Source organism: Lissotriton vulgaris, chromosome 7 (genome assembly GCF_964263255.1).
Source record: "Lissotriton vulgaris chromosome 7, aLisVul1.2, whole genome shotgun sequence".
NCBI classification, from domain to species: Eukaryota; Metazoa; Chordata; class Amphibia; order Caudata; family Salamandridae; genus Lissotriton; species Lissotriton vulgaris.
Window position 1 is genome coordinate 551,772,908 of NC_141695.1, and position 17,997 is coordinate 551,790,904.

Below are 17,997 nucleotides of genomic sequence, written 5' to 3' on the forward strand. Positions count from 1 at the left end.
GGTATAAAAGGGCGTGGTGATGGACAGAGCATCTGAAACAATGAAATACTCACACCCAGTCAACAGATCTGGGTTTAATCCATCACCGTTCTTTAACCCACTCTGCCACCCCAGTTCAGACATGGCCATATGCAAATCAGTCTGACCCTGTGCCTCATGGGAACAGTCCAGCCCGAACTGCCAAGCCATGCATTCCCTGGACCTGAAACAATCCTCCTGGGACCGGTTTCTGGCATTACAGCCGTCTTCAGCCTGGCTTGCTTGAATCCAGTGGCAAAGTGAGCAAGGGACTAACATCTGAGCATACCCTGCCAACTTATGGCGAACAAAGCGGTACAAAAGGGGTGGTGATGGACGGAGCATCTGAACCAATCCAACACTCACACCCAGTCAACAGATCTGGGTTTAATCCATCACCGTTCTTTAGCCCACTCTGCCACCCCAGTTCAGACATGGCCATGGTGTCTTCGGTTGCCCTTCGCCTCCATGCTTGGCTTCAGGACAGTGTGTTCCCGGAAAATGTTCGGGAATGGCTTGTGATTCTTCCCATCAATGGCGCTCTTTTGTTCCACGCCCCAGCAGACTCGGCCATCCGGAGGTTCTTGGCGGGGCTTCGGCCTCCTCCTCCTCCTCCTCCTCTTCCTCCATCTCTTCCCCTCAGTGACCAGTAGGTTGATCTGGTTCTTGGGAGCTGTTCTTTCGTTGGGGCAGGTCGCCCCAGTTGTGTGATCTGTGTGATTCATGTGCCTACGAGTCCTCTTTTTGGGACTGTGGCTCTGTTGGCTGCTGGCCGGCCCTTTTTGCTGTGTGTTTTTGTTCGGATTATCTGCAACAGGTTGGCCCTGATATTAGGCCTCTGTTGTTTGCTTTTGGATGCTTGACAAGCCTTCTGCTGGGCTTTTTTCCTGCGGTTATTTCTGTTGTCCTCTGCTGCGGAAGTTTCTTCCTAAGAGGGTTTCCTTGTTTTGTGACTAACATACCCCAGGTGGGGTAGTGGTAGCTGTTATGTAGCTTGTTCTGTGCTTGGAAGTTGTGGTCGCCTTCGGGTCTCTGCTCTCCCTGGCGTTTTAGTCTGTTGCAGGTGCAATCCCCTTCTAGGTGGTCGGAATGCCTTAAACCGGCGCCCCGGGGTCATTGCGCTGTTAGCCTGGTCTGCCCTGCCGTCTGCGGCCTAGCGCCATGGCTCTGGTTTCACGTCTTTGTGTCGTGTGTGCAGACCCCTTCCTGAGGTGTGTCCGGGACCACCTCCGCCTTCTGGCTCTCTGTCTTGGGGTCTTCCTGAGTGTCCCCAGGCTGCTGTTTCTGCTTCCCCCTGCTTTATTACTGTAGGCGCTGTTCTTTCTGGTCTATTGACTGCTGCCCTCTTTGTGGGGTGTGTTCCTGGTGAGGGGGTACTTGCCTTCTTTCTGCCTCGCTCCTTGGTGCCTCAGGATTGACCTTCTTCTTCCTTTCCTTGGCCCTGGATGGAGGTTTTTGTTGCCTGATGTAGGCATGGGGTGTTTCGACCTCCTCTTGCCTTGCCCCGGTTTCCTCTGCGCAGTGTGAACGGGCTTCCTCTTCCTTCTGCTTCCCCCTTAGAATCGGTAGTGTTCTGACTGTAGGGTTTCCCCTTGTCTGGGGGGACATGGCTCCTCGCCCTGTCTGTCGGATTCGTCCCCTATGGGACCCTCTGTTATGTCCAGGCTGGTGGGGTCCTCTCGCAGAACCTCCTTCCCTGTGGGTATGGCTAGGGTATCTATTCTACGTTAAGGAATCTGCGGCTAGAAGTCGCTATCAGATGTACAAGTTACTTACCTTCGGTAACGACATATCTGGTAGAGACGATTCTAGCCACACATTCATTAACGACCCACCCTTCCTCCCTGTTCTGCGAGGGCCATTAGCTTGCTCTTTCGCAGCCGCCTGCCTCTGGGTGCTTTGTCTTCTGCGAGTGCCCTCTTTCAGTCCTCCCTAGCGCGATGCTCGTCTGGTGGGTTTGCATCCATTCCTCCTTTTTGGCACGTGACTGGTGGGTTCATGGGTGCTCCTGTGTCCCAACACTCTGGTGCTTTCGGTGTGGGGCCTTCTCACATTTCCCCTTCCCTTTTCCTTGTTTGGAGTTTCTGACTCATGTGCAGTCCTCTGAGTTGGGGTCTCTTGGCTGGGCCTTGGCTCCTTTCAAGGGACTCAACTCTCCCGGGTGGTGTTGTCTTGGGGTGAATTGTCGTTGCTCTTCTGTCTTTCACTGTTAATGGGCTGTGGATGCAGGCTTCTTTGTCTGCTGCACAGTTTTTCATATGCTATTCCTGTCTCCTGGGAGAAAGTTGTATTGTTTGCGGGGGTTGCTTTGCAGTGGCTGTGACTATTCTTCCCTTATATGACTTTCGGTGCCACTGTGCCTGGCACTTTCCCGAATGGACTGTTTCCCTCCATTCGCTTCTTTCCTTTCTGTTTGTCTGCTGTTTCGCACACTGTTCCCATATTCTCACGGTTTTTGTTTGTGATGGCTCTGCGTTGTGGTGCGGAAAATTTCTCCGAAGGAAACTGATGTCAGCACGCTGAGGTGGAGCTTGTGTGATCTCGCTGACGTCACGCCCGTGGACAACATGAGGGTGGAGTCACGCGGTACCGCGCCCTGGCATGCAGAGATGCTGGGGAAATAAATATTTTCTGGATCCAGTCTCACGCCTGGGGATAATTCTACGTTAAGGAATCTGCGGCTAAAATCGCCTTTACCAGATACATAGTAACTGAAGGTAAGTAACTTGTACGTTATGCTCATACCAAAAATAGGCAGACAGCACCACCATGTGGCAGACTGTCATGAGCGCCGGTGCTGACAATTAACTGCTGATGCCAAGGACCAGAAACTACTGGTTCAAATTAATCACTGTGCAGGATGCCCATTTAAAAATTCCTGTCCTACCAACCCATCTGCGCTACCTGTGGTTTGTGGTGGAAGAGGAGCATATTCAGTTTGCTGTACTCTCCTTTGGTCTCAATACTTCTAATCTTTCCCTCCCTCAACAATTACTGTTGAAGGCTGGCTCAGCACAGGCAGTCGTTAAAAACCTTCAGACTACGGCAAACCTCCTGTCATCTTTGAAGTTCACTATAAACGTGCCAACGTCACACCTGTCTCCTTCCCAGATGCTTCCCTTCATTGTAGCCATTCTGTACTTTTTTTTTTGCCTTTCCCCCAGGAAAGAGTCCAGGAGATTTAGGCTATGAGCCCAAACTTCCAGCCTGGGTCCTGGATTTCAGTGAGGTCACCCTGAGGCTGATGGGACCGACTTCCTACGGCATCCAACTAATCGAGCACACCAGGTGGCATATGCAGGTTTTGCAGTGGGACCTGACTTCTCACAGAGCCAAACATCAAAGGGACCTCTCTGATCAATTTCAGATTTCGGAGGAGTCTTTGAAACATGTACAGTTCTGGTTACTGAACTGTGATTGGGTCAATAGCATACTCCCCTCCCTTCCCAACCCAGAGCTAGGAGTAGTGACTGATGAAACCTGGGAGAGGAGGAGATCAGAGGCCTCTGGTCTTTGGCAGAGTGCAGGCTCCATTTCAACTTTCTGAAGCTGAGGGCTATCTGCTTGGCATTGAAAGCCTCCTTTCCATCCTTCATAGGGAGGCTAATACAGATGCTCCTAGATAACACCACTGCCCTGTGATACTGCAACAAACAGGGCGGGGTGGTGTCACAGGCTCCTTTTCTGGAAACCATCTGCCTCTAGAAATGACTGGACCAGCAAGGTTATCTTCCTGGTGGTGAACCATCTGACGGGCTCATTGAACTCCAGGGCAAACAAGCTTAGCCGTCGACACCTACAGGATCACAAATGGCAGTTGCACCTGGAGGTGACGCAAGGTCTCTTGCGCAAATTGAGAGAACCTTGTATTGATGTGTACACGCAATGTCAGTAGTTCTGCCCAGTACAGTGTGTCAGTGAGGGTAGTTCTGAGGCTTCTCTGGTTACTGGCTGTGTACATCCTCCTTGTTCCATACATATAACACATTGTAGAACCAGCAGTGATACCTCACGTTTCTTTAGGCCAAGCACCGTGCCGCTCCGGGTCTGCTCAAATCTCAAGAGAAAAGGCTCAGGGCCGCATGTGGTCGTATACCAGTGCCATACTGACAATTGGCAGGCTTTTCTCCCTTCCCAACCCTGAGTTCTCAGTTGTCACTGCATTGCAAAGGCCATCTAGGGAAGGTGTATATCAGGGACTTCTGACTGTTGTGTTAGTGGGTTGCTAGACCACCACGATCTTTACTCCTCACTTCGGTTTCACCTAGAGGTGCCATATCAAAATTGAGCCTGCTAGTGTTGGATACCAGGCAAGAAATCCTAACATCCCATGTCTATTCAATGTACTCTGCAGTGCGGACCTTTAAGGCATGGCACAGACAAGTCCATATACATTCAGAATTCATTTAGCACCTGCCATGCTGCTTTTTTTCCAGCCTAGAATAATGTGAAAATCTGTCTCCGGCAATAAACATTCATGTTCTACAAGGGAAATAAATGCTGTGAGAAATTCCAAGATCTTCTGGATAATCTCAGCTCGTTTTCATGTCAATCTTTTCAGTTCAATATCATTCCAGTATATAAGGTTTAGTAGAACATTTATGGACGCATGAAGGGAGGAAAACTCAACGACCTGAGATGTATTTCAGAATGGAATGTGACTTATTTGATGGCCTGTTTAATATATTTAAGATCGATACCGAAACATAAATTTGACATTTGGAGTCTCCTGAAGGATATTCTTTGGAATTTTTTGTTTATGACTGACACTTGGCTGGGAAGGTTAATTGGGCTTGATATTGCCATAGCAACGGTTACATCATTTTACATTTAGATTGCAAGAACGGAGTTGAAGGGGGTGTTGCAGTGATGTATTGTTTGGTGTTTCATTGCGCAATAATGAACTTGGAGTCTGGATAGGGCTGAGGGCCTAATATTCTCATTTAAGCTATCAGAAAACTTTACATTCTCGGGAACTTTGACTTACTGCCCACCTGAATACTCCCCCAACTTTGGGGAAGCTAATGCAATTGCCCCTTTAAATATGCAGCACACCAGTTTCACTGTACTTGGCGATTTTAATGTCCACATGGACGATGTCAGATGCAATGCGGCCAGATCCTTAAAAGAGGCTGTGGTAGATCTTAATTTCCAGCAAAAGAGAGTAGGGCTACAAACAAAGAGGGCCATAGCTTTGATCTTATCTTTACCAATTGCACAGTAGTTGATACCAACTCACCAATTGCACCGTAGTTGCTCCCAACACACCATACTCGCTGATCAGATCAGACCATTACTTAGTCTTGTTTACTTTAATACCAGGAATGTCTTTGATAATTACCAAGTTGGGTCTCTCAATGTGGCCTTGATACCAAATTATGGAGTCAAGCATATGCCTTAGTTCTTTCAGGGAATACAATGAAAGGAAGTATGGAAGTAGCTGTAAGCTCCTTTGATGCTTCCCTTTTGCAGGTAAGAGATAAACTGGCACCTAAAAGTGGCTCTGTTAAAAGGAAGATGCCTTTTATTGCTTGGTTCTCCCCCACACTGCGGGTGGAAAAACCAATTCATACAATTAGAAAGGAACTGTATGAAGAAATGTCTCCTCAAGGGCAAGCTGAATTATAAATCAGCCCTTACATATTTCCGTAAAAGGATTAGAACAGGGCAGGCAGAAGCTTTTTCAAGACAAAACCCCAAGATGGGTAATGCCCTAAAGGATATTTTTCATATAGTAAGGTCCTTTCTAACCCCTGCTGCAGAGAACCAAAACATCATTGTGTCACTAACACTATGTGACAATCTTTCAAAGTACTTTTATGACAAAGTGCAGAACATATGCTCCAATTTTGTCAATGACCCTGTCCAAGACCCACAGTGGCAGGATAAAGGAGATTGGGCCGTACTGAATGTCTTTAAAAGTTTTTAGCTAACTGGCACAAAAGTGGCTATCCTCAACACCACCCCAGATCTCTCATTCTTAAATCATAAAATATGTGGTTTCCACCCGCAACAAACAAAAAATGCTCTGATCAATCAATCGCTGGAACTTGAGTCAGACCCTGCTGCTGGTGAAAAGCTGTAGTGCTACTACGGTTGAAAAAATCCCAATGAAGGTCCACTAAGTCTGAGCAACTACAGGCACATCTCCATTTTCAAAGCTGTTGGGAATATGTTGGAAAGACAGGTAAGCAAGCAGCTCTTCTAGTTTACGGAAACAAAAGGAACCTTGCATACTACACAATTGGGCTTTCAACATGGGTTCAGTGCAGAAGTTGCGCTCCTAGTGGTTGCAGAGTTTTTGAAAATCAACCTACAACCGGACTCAAAAAAGCTGTGGTAATTTTTTCAGACCTCTCTTTTGATACTGTCTCCCATAAGATCCTGCTAGAGTGGCTGGAGGTTGCTTGGGTAGGTGTAATAAAATGCCTCTTTTTATATGCTCACCCCCAAATGTTTGGACTGATGCCGATGGTTTTTCGACTCTGAGTGCAAAGAGGCCTGCAAACCAGCCCTCTGTGTCAGTGCCCTGACCCTAAAATGTTTATGTAACATTGGCTTATACCCAATGGGCAGACCCGAACTTAAATATCAGTCCCTAGTCTATGGTTCCCAGGGTACCCAGGGCTTGTAAGTTAGAGGATCACCCCAGGGATTTCAGCATCCATTATGCCACCTTTGGGGTGGAGTCTCCCAGTCCGCCATTGCAGATTGGAAGAGCAATTTAAAACTGCTTTCCCGACATTCCTTTTTAAAGTAATGGCAAAGCCAAACCTCCCTCTGCAATATTTGTTTGTCACCCTTGTGGCAGGCCTAGCGATCCTTTTAAGGCAGTGTGCAGCATGTTTCATAGGCAGAACATGTATATCTGAAAGAAGACGCGTTAGTGATAGATTCCTTACCTTAGAATATCCCCAGCCTTCAGACTGGATCCGGAAAGTTTTGTTAGCAATACCTCTGTACATCAGTAGGTGGCGTAGTGCGGCTCTGCGTACGTCTCTGGCGTTGTAGGTGCCAAGATGATGTCACAAAGCTCCACCCATGTGCGCTGATGTTAGTTCTTTCTTTTTCCGTGCCAGTAAGCACAGATCAGGTTAGAGCACCTACCTTAGTCGCTTTTTGACTATCTTTTTTGGGACTTTTGTCTCTTTTTGGTCTTCTCTGGTGCACGTAGGGATGCCTAGTTTTAAGTCCTGTTGGGCCTGCCGTTGCAATATGTCGGTGGCGGACCCCCACGGCATCCGTCTCTACTGCCTGGAGCGCGACCACGACTCCCGGTCCTGTCTGGACTGTCGGGCCATGGCCCGAAGGCCTTGAGGGAGCTGCGCCGGAAGTTGCTTGAAGTTCGGCACTCGTCCCAGCACCGTTTGCGGTCCAGGGGCCGCTCTAGGGAACGCTCACGGGGCCACCTTCACCGCTCCTCAGGTGCCAAGTCTTCACCCTCGGATTTGGGTAAGCGATGGCACAAAAAGAAGTCTAAGAAGCGTTGTAGCTCTCCGACGTCCCCCTGTCGGTCCCTGGATGCGGACGAGGGGGACAGGGGTTCTGCCCCCGTGACTCCTTCGGAGCCTGGGAGTCCCACGGCCTATCCTCCTTACCCGGGTCCGTCAGCGACTCCCGCACTGGTGCAAGAGTTTCTTGCTGCCATGGACGGCCTGTTTGGGCCTCAGGCTCCCGCCGATGTGCCTTTTGGCCCCGCTGTCCTGTATCAGGATCCTGCTGGACTGTCGACCCCAACGGCAACTCACACCTAATGCCACAGGATCCTGCGCCGTTGGCTCCGCCACGAGGTCCCACGCTGCTGGCTCCAGCCCCAGTGCCACCCTCGGCGGCGCCGCAGTGGATGCCGTTGGTTCCGCCTCTGCCCGGTTCCCGGATGGTTTTGTTCTCGCCTCGGATCCGAATTTGAAAACTGCGCAAGTTCGGCCCCGGCCGGTGCTGTTCCTTCCCCGGTCCCTGCCCCGCCACCGCCGGCCTGCGACGCACAAAGTGGCGGTAGAGGACGACTGGGAGGGATCTGAGGACCCTCTTGCTCGTCAGTGTGACTCTGAGCAGGGTTGGACGGACGACTTGGAGGAGGCTGGTGGCCTTGACGTCTCCTCTGATCCGGGGTTTGCCTCTCTCCCACCCACTCTGGAGGAAGGTGCCTCGTACACGGTGGTGCTCCGTCGGGCAGCTGAGGTCCTTAACCTTGGTGGCCCTAAAGGCTAATCTCCTCACTGAGGTGCTCCAGTCGGCGTCCACTTCATCGGAGCCGCTGCTGCCATTTAACGATGCCCTCACTGACGTCTTGTTGGGCACTTGGTCACGGTCGCCCACAGGGGCCCCTGTGGATAAGAACGTCGCCAGGCGTCCTCGCCCGGGGCCGGGTGACCTTGCCTTTCTGACCACTTATCCTACGCCCGAGAGTCTGGTCATTCAAGCTTTGACATCCCAGAGTGCCTTTCCCACTGCTCCGCCGGATAAGGACTCTAAAAGGCTGGAGCAGTTCGGCAAGCGGTTGTTCTCCTGAGCCATCTTGGGGCTGTGATCGGTGAACACTGCATGTCTGTTGGGCTGCTATTCCCATGCAGTGTGGGATACCGTTGCTCAGGTGTTACCTCTGGGCCCGGAATAGGTCCAGGCTGTGCTGTCCCAGGCTGTGGCTGAGGGTAAGGATGCGGCTAAATTCACCATTCGTTGTGACTTAGACATCGCAGACACCCTCGGTAGGGCAATTTTAATGACTGTGGCGCTTTGTCACCACGCCTGCTTGAGATCTACTAAAGAAGATGTGGCGCGACCGGGCCCAAGTCATCCTTGTGGCTCCGGATTGGGCACGAAGATACTGGTATCCCTAGCTACTCAGCATGGCGTTCGATCCTCCAATCCGACTGCCTCTTTGGAAGGATCTTCTGTTGCAGCAGGAGGGGACAGTCCTCCTCCTGAACCTGTCCAGCCTCCACCTCCATGCGTGGAGATTGAACGGCGACAATTGACAGCTTTTGATCTTCCTCCCGAAGTCTGTGATGTCATTCTGGCGGCCAGGCGGCCCTTCATTAAAACGGTATACGCCTGCATGTGGAACAAGTTTGTGGCATGGTGCACAGCTAAGTCTGTGGATTCCCTTTCTGCCCCTCTTTCGCAAGACCTTCGGTTCCTTCCTTCTTTCTTTGGCCCAGCAGGGCTCTGCCTCAATGTGACTTGAACCTTGTCCTGACATCTCTGATTTGCGCTCCCTTCGAGCCCCTTCATAACTGTCCTTTGCATCTTCTTACTCTCAAGACTGCTTTCCTGGTAGCTATCACCTCCGCCAGAAGAGTGAGTGAGCTCCAGGCCCTTTCTTCCAAACCTCCTTTCCTTTCTGTTAATCCGGACATGGTGGTTTTAAGGACCCGTCCTTCTTTCTTGCCAAAGGTTGTCACGCCCTTCCACATTGGGCTGACCATCGCTTTGTCCGCCTTCTTTCCGCCTCCGCATCCTTCAAAAGAGGAAGAGAGGCTCCACCGTCTGGACCCAAAACGTGCGCTTTCATTCTATCTGGATCGCACAAAACTATTCCAAGTGGATGACCAGCTCTTTGTTGGCTTCGTGTGCGCCATAAAAAGTCCGGCCGTGCACAAACAGACCATCTCTCAGTGGGTCGTTCTCTGTATCAAGGCCTGTCACTCGTTGGCTAAGAAGGAGCCTCCTGTGGGGTTGCGGGCCCATTCCACAAGGGCAACAGCAGCTACTACTGCCTTGGGACACAGCGTTCCCTTGAAGGACATTTGTCAGGCAGCTACGTGGGCCTCGCTGCACACGTTTACCAAGCATTACTTCCTTGACAGTCAAGTCCAGAGAGACGGCTTCTTTGGCCGTTCTGTTCTCCGTGACTTTCTGGTGTAATCTTGTTGGCAGACTCACCACCGGGGTTGGTATTGCTGGGCTATCTATTCTAAGGTAAGGAATCTATCACTAACGTGTCTCTTTCAGATGCACACATTACTACTTGTGTAAAGATATATCTGTAAGAGACATTAGTTAGTGATAGATTCCTTACCGCCCCACCCATCCTCCCTGTTCTGCAAACTGAATACTAGGGTTAAGGACATCCCTTTCAGGGCCCTAATTTCACGGCACCAGTGGTCAGTTTCTTGCATGGCTCTGCGTTCCTGGCGCGGAAAGTTGTGTACAGAACTGACGTCAGCGCACATGGGTGATGCCTAAGTAGTCTCCGTGACGTCATCTCGTCGCTTACGACACCAGCCACGGGCGCGGAACCGCACAACGCCACCTACTGACGCGCAGAGCTACTGCTAACAAAACTTTCCTGATGCAGTCTGACGCCTCGGGATAGTCTAAGGTAACGATTCTATCACTAATGTCTCTTACAGATATATTGTTATACAAGTAGTAACTTGTGCTTTACTACGTCTGGTAGTGTGCAACTTTTACAAAGTTGCCACCGACCTGTTGCACAAGGAGCCTCTGTCTCCAAAACAGATTTCTAACCCCCTGGGGAGAAAAGCTAACGATTTCCAGTAACAAAGACAATAGAAGATTGCACTTGAGAGAGGTGTTACCTCTGTCCTGCAGGAAACCACACGATTGTTTGCCCAGAAGGCAAGCTTCAAAAGAGAAGCAGTCTTTGAAGGGCAAATGGTCACACTTGGGAGATGGGAGACTCCATTGTCTAGGTAGACAGGCTGGAACCAGAGACAGGGAATGGGAAACCAGTTGCTAAATCGGTTTCCCAGGGGCATGTAGCTCCTTTTGGTAGCCACACCTCTGGGTTAGGATAGGGCGCTCTGGACTCCGAGAGAGGGGTGCAGCCATGTTGGTGGGCAGAATGGTGTATTCTGGCATGGCTTGATGACTCACGTCATAGGAAGTGGTCATCCGGAGGGAGGGTACCTGTTATCCCACTGGCTACCAACCACATTCTGCCCTGAGGACATTTTCTGGGCATAAAATGGGCTGCCCTGGCACCCAGATCTCAACTGGATGGAAGAAGGCCTACATTGGTGCACCAAGGATCCATTAAAAAGAGAAGCTGCACCGGCGAGGACTGCACCTGCTGAACCTGGTGGCTAGCAAAGGAGGCGGGACTGTGCCTGCTGTGTCCTGCTCATGGAGGAGATGTCTCTAGAGCCCAGTCAAAGCAAGAGACTCCCAAGAGTTATTTGGCTGGCTTCCTGTTCATAGCACAGGGCTGCAACAGCTGAAGAAGCCTGACAAGCCAGGTTGGTTGCCCAGAATCTTCACACAACTGTTGTGCAGCACCAGAGACTAGGACCTGATGCTCGAAGTTACACACAAGTTCGCTGAGCCAGGAGAGTCATCTGAGTGCAGCTTGGTCTCCCAGAAAATGAGTTATCGCTCTGGGAAGTATGTGACTGAGACTGTAATAATAGGCAATTTGTATTCCAGTGGCAATTGGGCTTCTGCCAGTACCAAGAGGACTTCAAGGGATGTCGACCCTGTGACCAGAACCACCTCTTCTCCTTTGTGGACCAAGGAGTAGCCAAAGGAAGATCATGTTGACTGCATCACATCAGCTACTTCCTTGAGTATCTTCAGCATTCTGTATCCCTTGCATCAGGGCCACTTCAGTTGGAAACCATAGTAAAGGATAAAAATACCTGGAACTGACTGAAGACTGCTTCACTTGCTCAGGTCACTGTTTCTGAGGGCCTTTACTGACTCTGTCGGAGTTGGTCGCTACAAGTATCGTTAACCGAACGTAATACATCCTGCCAAAGGTTTTACCTCCAAAAGTATCTAAGTGTGAAAGATGGTGGGAGTGCTTAAGTAAAATACTGAATAAATGATGGACCCTTCCTAGAGTCAGCACCTGACTAGCTTTCCCCCGTAAGGTATCTTAACCCTTAAGTTTAATCAAGGGGGTTGTGTGCACACTGAATGGCACCCATCATCACCGTGCCTATTCCCTAGGGAATTTTAATTCAAATCAAACAACCGCAAAGGTGCACCACAAAACATGAAACAGTAAGTGCAAATGAAGTTTAAGCACAATAAGGAGATATTCCTCAGAGATGTTGAAGTTCTTCTTTAAATCTTTATTTTCAAAAAGCAGTGAAACACATACAGCCGACGCGTTTCGTCCCAAACTGGGACTTCTTCAGGGCTTCTGGTTAGTGGGACGTCGCATGTGGGGAAAAGTGTGAAAGGAAGCGGGGTCCAAGGGTCACCTTCCCGGCTACTGTAATCCTGTTACGTATTGATTCAATCAAGAATTGATTTTGCAAGCATGGACCTTAATATAAGCATGCTATGTGTGTACTCGGAATTCCTAGGTGGTGTATAGAGTCATACCACCTTGATGATATGATTGTCTCAGTCCGTTTGCTGAGTCAAAGCTAGAACTGGTGATGGACTGAAGGTCCTAATAGTCCATGGAGGAGGGTGTGGGCACTGTATCCCAGTAGGCCGTTCAAGGTAAAAACGGCCGGCGCCCATCCACAGCCCTCGTCCTGACGAAAACACCCACCGCTACGTCGTGGTGGGAGTGCTTAGTTGTGGTTGACTAAAAAGTGCATATTTACTGTACCTTATATAGTATATATATTTTTGGAACCCTTCGGTGGTTTAATTTCGCTGAGGTGTCTAAAATGGACAAAAATACAGCCTATTTTTATAAATTGGTGTTGGATTTCTTGAGTGTCTCATTGATTTCTTAAATTGTTTTGGTGCTGTGAAAATGTTTTACATTTGTTACTTTGTGTAAGCTTTGCTGCTCGTTTTTTTCTTCTTTTGTGAATAAAAATAAAATAAAAGGGTTTGGGGTACCAATGTTCCTATGTGCTGTTAAAATGTTTTTTAATGGCTATTTGTATATTTTACTTATCCATTTGTATCAAAAAAAGAATATGAAACCCATCATTTCCCTTGGTTTTGCTTATTTTTGCATTATTTTGAGAGTTGTTTCTCCCTTTTAAGAGTTCTGGGGTCCTACAAGTGGGTGGAGATATTCATTGTTCAAGAATTTTATTAATGTAACCATTAAAGATGAATTGTTACAGATATCAAAACGTGTTTCCTTTTGGATGTTTGTGTAGTTGTCCATGTCTTCTGCCCCCGTCAAAGCTATTCACTATAATACTAATGTGAAGAGTAATCAATGCTTGCAGGCCAACAACATAATATACTAACTGCATCTTCACAACCCAGGTGCGGGAACTTGAAGCAGAACTGGAAGATGAGCGGAAGCAAAGAGCTGTTGCTGTGGCAGCCAAAAAGAAGATGGAGATGGATCTGAAAGACCTAGAAGCTCATATTGAAGGGGCGAACAAGGGTCGTGATGAAGCCATCAAGCAGTTGCGCAAACTTCAGGTATATACTAATTGTTCTTCACTGAGTACTGATCGGATCTTTGCATACAATAGGATTTTTGCATAGTAGAAAGCTCAAAGTGACACCTCTATTGAGGCAAGTCCAATGGCAAGCCAATTCAGCAGATGCACAGATAGAAAGCAGCTTTTATAAAGAAACCAGGGATCTTTTATTCCATTTGTATCCATAAATTAAAAAGAAATCAAAGCACATTGGTAGTTAAAACACAACTCATCAGACCTGTGTTCTGAAAAATGTGTATTGTCGTAGTTATGTCGATCTGAAGTAAACTTTAGCTAGTGTATAGAGAAGTGCTTTCAGAACCTAATCTTGTTTACTGCCATTCTCTCCTTTTTTATTTAATTCTTTTTGGTGGGAATACAGGCTCAGATGAAAGACTACCAGCGGGAGCTGGAAGAGGCCCGTGCATCCAGGGATGAGATATTTGCTCAGTCGAAGGAAAATGAAAAGAAGCTGAAGAGTCTCGAAGCAGAAATCCTCCAGCTGCAAGAGGTCTGTATTATCATTAATAAAAAATACATATTTATAAGGAGTTTCCCTATCCAGTACCTTTGGGTACTTTCTGGGACTTTCAGATAAATGCAAATCTGTAGTTTTAATATCTTTTGGTTTCAATAATGTAAGCTACTAACTAGCCCTGGTAAGTAGCAGTGTGCTTTTTATATTAGGGTACCCTTGTGATCTTCGGCACAAAGTTGACGTGAATAGAAATTATCCAAACTCAAAAATGGTGCCCCTGGAGTTGCAGAGCATGTTTTAAATAGTTCATATGGTAACACCCTTTTCTTGTGCAAAGGAGATTGGCTTTAGTTGTAAAGCAGTGTGTTGCTTCTAATATTGTCAGCTGTGCGTGTTACTGTAATATTTTCTTTTTGCAAAAACACAAACGATGCAAAAGACCTGAAATTGGTAGATGGAGCCTTAATTTTTGGAAACTAAATATATACTCCCCTGTCACAGGGAGTACTATGGAGTAGCTATTAGTTGTAGATTAGACTGTTTTGTAAACATTGTAGGGCGATGGAAAGAAAACCATGACTGTACCACAAAACTTTATTCAGTCAGCACAAATTAGACCTAATAAACTTGCATGTCAAAAAACATGGTTGCAGACAATGTATTCACCTTGGCTGTGGCATTTTGCTTTGTGGTCATTAGCTCTTGTAAATATTATTTTCCTTACTGCACGATTCGGTCACACTTGGTGAGGCAGCTTAGTAGACACTACTGTCTCTGCCTTTTGAATTTGTGGTGGCGAATGATAAAACTGAATTATGTCCTGGTACAGTCTGTCTACAATTTGGAGGTGCTGTATGCAGATGTCTGCAGTTACGTTTCTGTCTACTTTTCTTATGACCAACTGTTCACACACCTTGGTGGAATCAGAAAATAAACCCTCCAAGTCTTATTTTTGTATTTCTCTTTGTAGTTCATGAAGAAATACTGTATCATTGTAAGAAGAGCCATAAATTAGTATTAAAAGGCTGATTGTATAGTTAGATCGGCTCATTGTTTGCCATTAACTATTTCAGGACCTTGCTGCTTCAGAGAGAGCTCGCCGTCATGCTGAGCAGGAGAGGGATGAACTATCAGACGAAATCTCGAACAGTGCATCTGGAAAGTATGTTGTATAGTTCTAAACCTTTAAATGGAAACTTAAAAGTAAGAATGTGTCTGGATTTGGGTACCTAGTTGTCAAATATTCTTCCACTAGTACTGCTGTCCATTGAATTAAAAATGTAGCTTTTTCCAGCATGAGATGTAGTAGAGGGTCATGCAAGAGCCCCAGAGACTCACTTCATATATACATCCTATTGACATAAGAAAGTTAATCTAGGTCATGTGTCATTCATGTGAGCCTACAAATAACACAGTGTATTTGTTTACTTTTTCATTGTGGTTCTGGAGTTTTGGATTGGGTTCCATCTTTAGAAGTTGCATCTCATAAGAATGTAACATTTCCTGGCCATTGATATGGAAAGTTGAGGTTCTAAAAACAATCCTTACGTTTCTCAAAACACAGGTAATTGAAAAAATCAGCCAAAGTCCATAGCACAATACCTAGGGCACTAAGAGGCTCTGCACTTTTTTCATGTGATAAAATCTCCACTTAGTGCATTCTCCCAGTCTGTTATTCTTCCTTCTGGTCTGAACCTAATATAAATATAAACAAACCAAGCATCATATGCAGACATTCAGTCTTGTATGTAAAGGAATAATAATTCTAACAGGACTTCAATCCGATTACTCAACATTACAGCATTTGTCAAGATGACCTTATACAACATGTACATACTTTCAAAGAAGCACAGGGTGGGCGCTTAAGATTGCATCAGCAAAGCCAGGTGAGATAATCCTCGCCTCCATATCTTTGATATAATTGAAACTTTCGTTCTCAATAGCTATAAAAACAATTGTATTGTGTCAAAACCAGCAGCAAGCATTATGCATGTTCATAGATTGCTCTCTGTTAGAGTAGGTGCACAAATCACTAGCTTAAAGTAAAATTATTTAAAAGTAGAGTCCTGCAGTCTGCTGCATTAATTATATTATGCATTCACTGTGTCTTGTTTTCTTTTTCTCAAACTTCTCAGGAAAGTTTTCCAGTTGCTTGCACAAAAACAATAGCCAATGCTCTTGTAACATCCAGACTAGATTATAGCAACTCATTTTACCTGGGCAATCAAAATTTTAAATGAACAAACTCCAGAATACGGCAGCTCGATTAGTCCTTAATGGGCCCCCTTGCTCCACTCTATTTCCAATTTCCTAAAAAACTCAACTGGCTGATGGTGCAGAAAAGTTTCCTGTTTAAGGCTGGCAGCATGGTCTTCCAGGCTTTTAAAAACATATTTATTTAAAAGGTATTAAACGTTGCATTTTTTTTCTTGTGTTCCTATGAAACATCTCAGATTTTCCTCCGCCAAATCGGCATGTATTCCCACCGTTGAGCACTCCCACATCAGAGACAGATTTTTCTTTTCAGACTTCCAATTTCTGCACTTCCCTTGTTTGAGAAAATGGGATGTATTATACGATGTGGTTGCATGGGCTCACTGAGTAATACACAGCCAACCCTTCCAGGACCAGCTGGGCTTTGCTTGTAAAAATCTTAGCTCAACTCCGAGTAGCTGTATATTTAAGCAGGCAGGCTTCCTCCAAGAAACATGTGTAAAGCAAAAAAACGATGGATTAGGACCCAGATCTTTTGACTGGGTTGAATGTGTGACATTGATTCTCATTCGGTCCATCACCTGTTGTTTTTGCAAACTCGCTATAAGTGTACTGGGGATGCCCAGACGTGGGTCCCAGGCACTCCACACCACTGGAGTCAAGCTAGCCGGGCTGATGAGAGGTGTTACCTCGAAACCGGTCCGGTCCTCGGATGCTTGATTCCGTTCTGGGAAGGACATGGCTTTTGTAGTTCGGACTGGACTGTTCCCATGGGGCACAGGGTCAGAGCTGATTTGCATATCGCCATTGTCTAACCCAGGGTGGTGTGGAGTGCAAAAAAACGATGGATTAGGACCCAGATCTTTTGACTGGGTTGAATGTGTGACATTGATCCTCATTCGGTCCATCACCTGTTGTTTTTGCAAACTCGCTATAAGTGTACTGGGGATGCCCAGACGTGGGTCCCAGGCACTCCACACCACTGGAGTCAAGCTAGCCGGGCTGATGAGAGGTGTTACCTCGAAACCGGTCCGGTCCTCGGATGCTTGATTCCGTTCTGGGAAGGACATGGCTTTTGTAGTTCGGACTGGACTGTTCCCATGGGGCACAGGGTCAGAGCTGATTTGCATATCGCCATTGTCTAACCCAGGGTGGTGCAAAAAAACGATGGATTAGGACCCAGATCTTTTGACTGGGTTGAATGTGTGACATTGATCCTCATTCGGTCCATCACCTGTTGTTTTTGCAAACTCGCTATAAGTGTACTGGGGATGCCCAGACGTGGGTCCCAGGCACTCCACACCACTGGAGTCAAGCTAGCCGGGCTGATGAGAGGTGTTACCTCGAAACCGGTCCGGTCCTCGGATGCTTGATTCCGTTCTGGGAAGGACATGGCTTTTGTAGTTCGGACTGGACTGTTCCCATGGGGCACAGGGTCAGAGCTGATTTGCATATCGCCATTGTCTAACCCAGGTTGGTGTGGAGTGCAAAAAAACGATGGATTAGGACCCAGATCTTTTGACTGGGTTGAATGTGTGACATTGATCCTCATTCGGTCCATCACCTGTTGTTTTTGCAAACTCGCTATAAGTGTACTGGGGATGCCCAGACGTGGGTCCCAGGCACTCCACACCACTGGAGTCAAGCTAGCCGGGCTGATGAGAGGTGTTACCTCGAAACCGGTCCGGTCCTCGGATGCTTGATTCCGTTCTGGGAAGGACATGGCTTTTGTAGTTCGGACTGGACTGTTCCCATGGGGCACAGGGTCAGAGCTGATTTGCATATCGCCATTGTCTAACCCAGGGTGGTGTGGAGTGCAAAAAAACGATGGATTAGGACCCAGATCTTTTGACTGGGTTGAATGTGTGACATTGATCCTCATTCGGTCCATCACCTGTTGTTTTTGCAAACTCGCTATAAGTGTACTGGGGATGCCCAGACGTGGGTCCCAGGCACTCCACACCACTGGAG

At 47.3% G+C, this 17,997-nt stretch overlaps 1 protein-coding gene across 7 annotated transcripts in view; it reads left to right on the forward strand.

The window, feature by feature from the left end:
- The window catches only part of MYH10 (myosin heavy chain 10), a 1,221,191-nt gene that overhangs the window by 960,156 nt on the left and 243,038 nt on the right, over positions 1–17,997 (forward strand). For all 7 annotated transcript variants that reach the window (XM_086930637.1, XM_086930640.1, XM_086930641.1 and 4 more), the window contains 3 exons: positions 13,171–13,332; positions 13,717–13,845; positions 14,886–14,974. In XM_086930637.1, the coding sequence (XP_086786763.1) occupies positions 13,171–13,332; positions 13,717–13,845; positions 14,886–14,974 (380 nt within the window). The remainder of the gene's footprint in view (positions 1–13,170; positions 13,333–13,716; positions 13,846–14,885; positions 14,975–17,997) is intronic.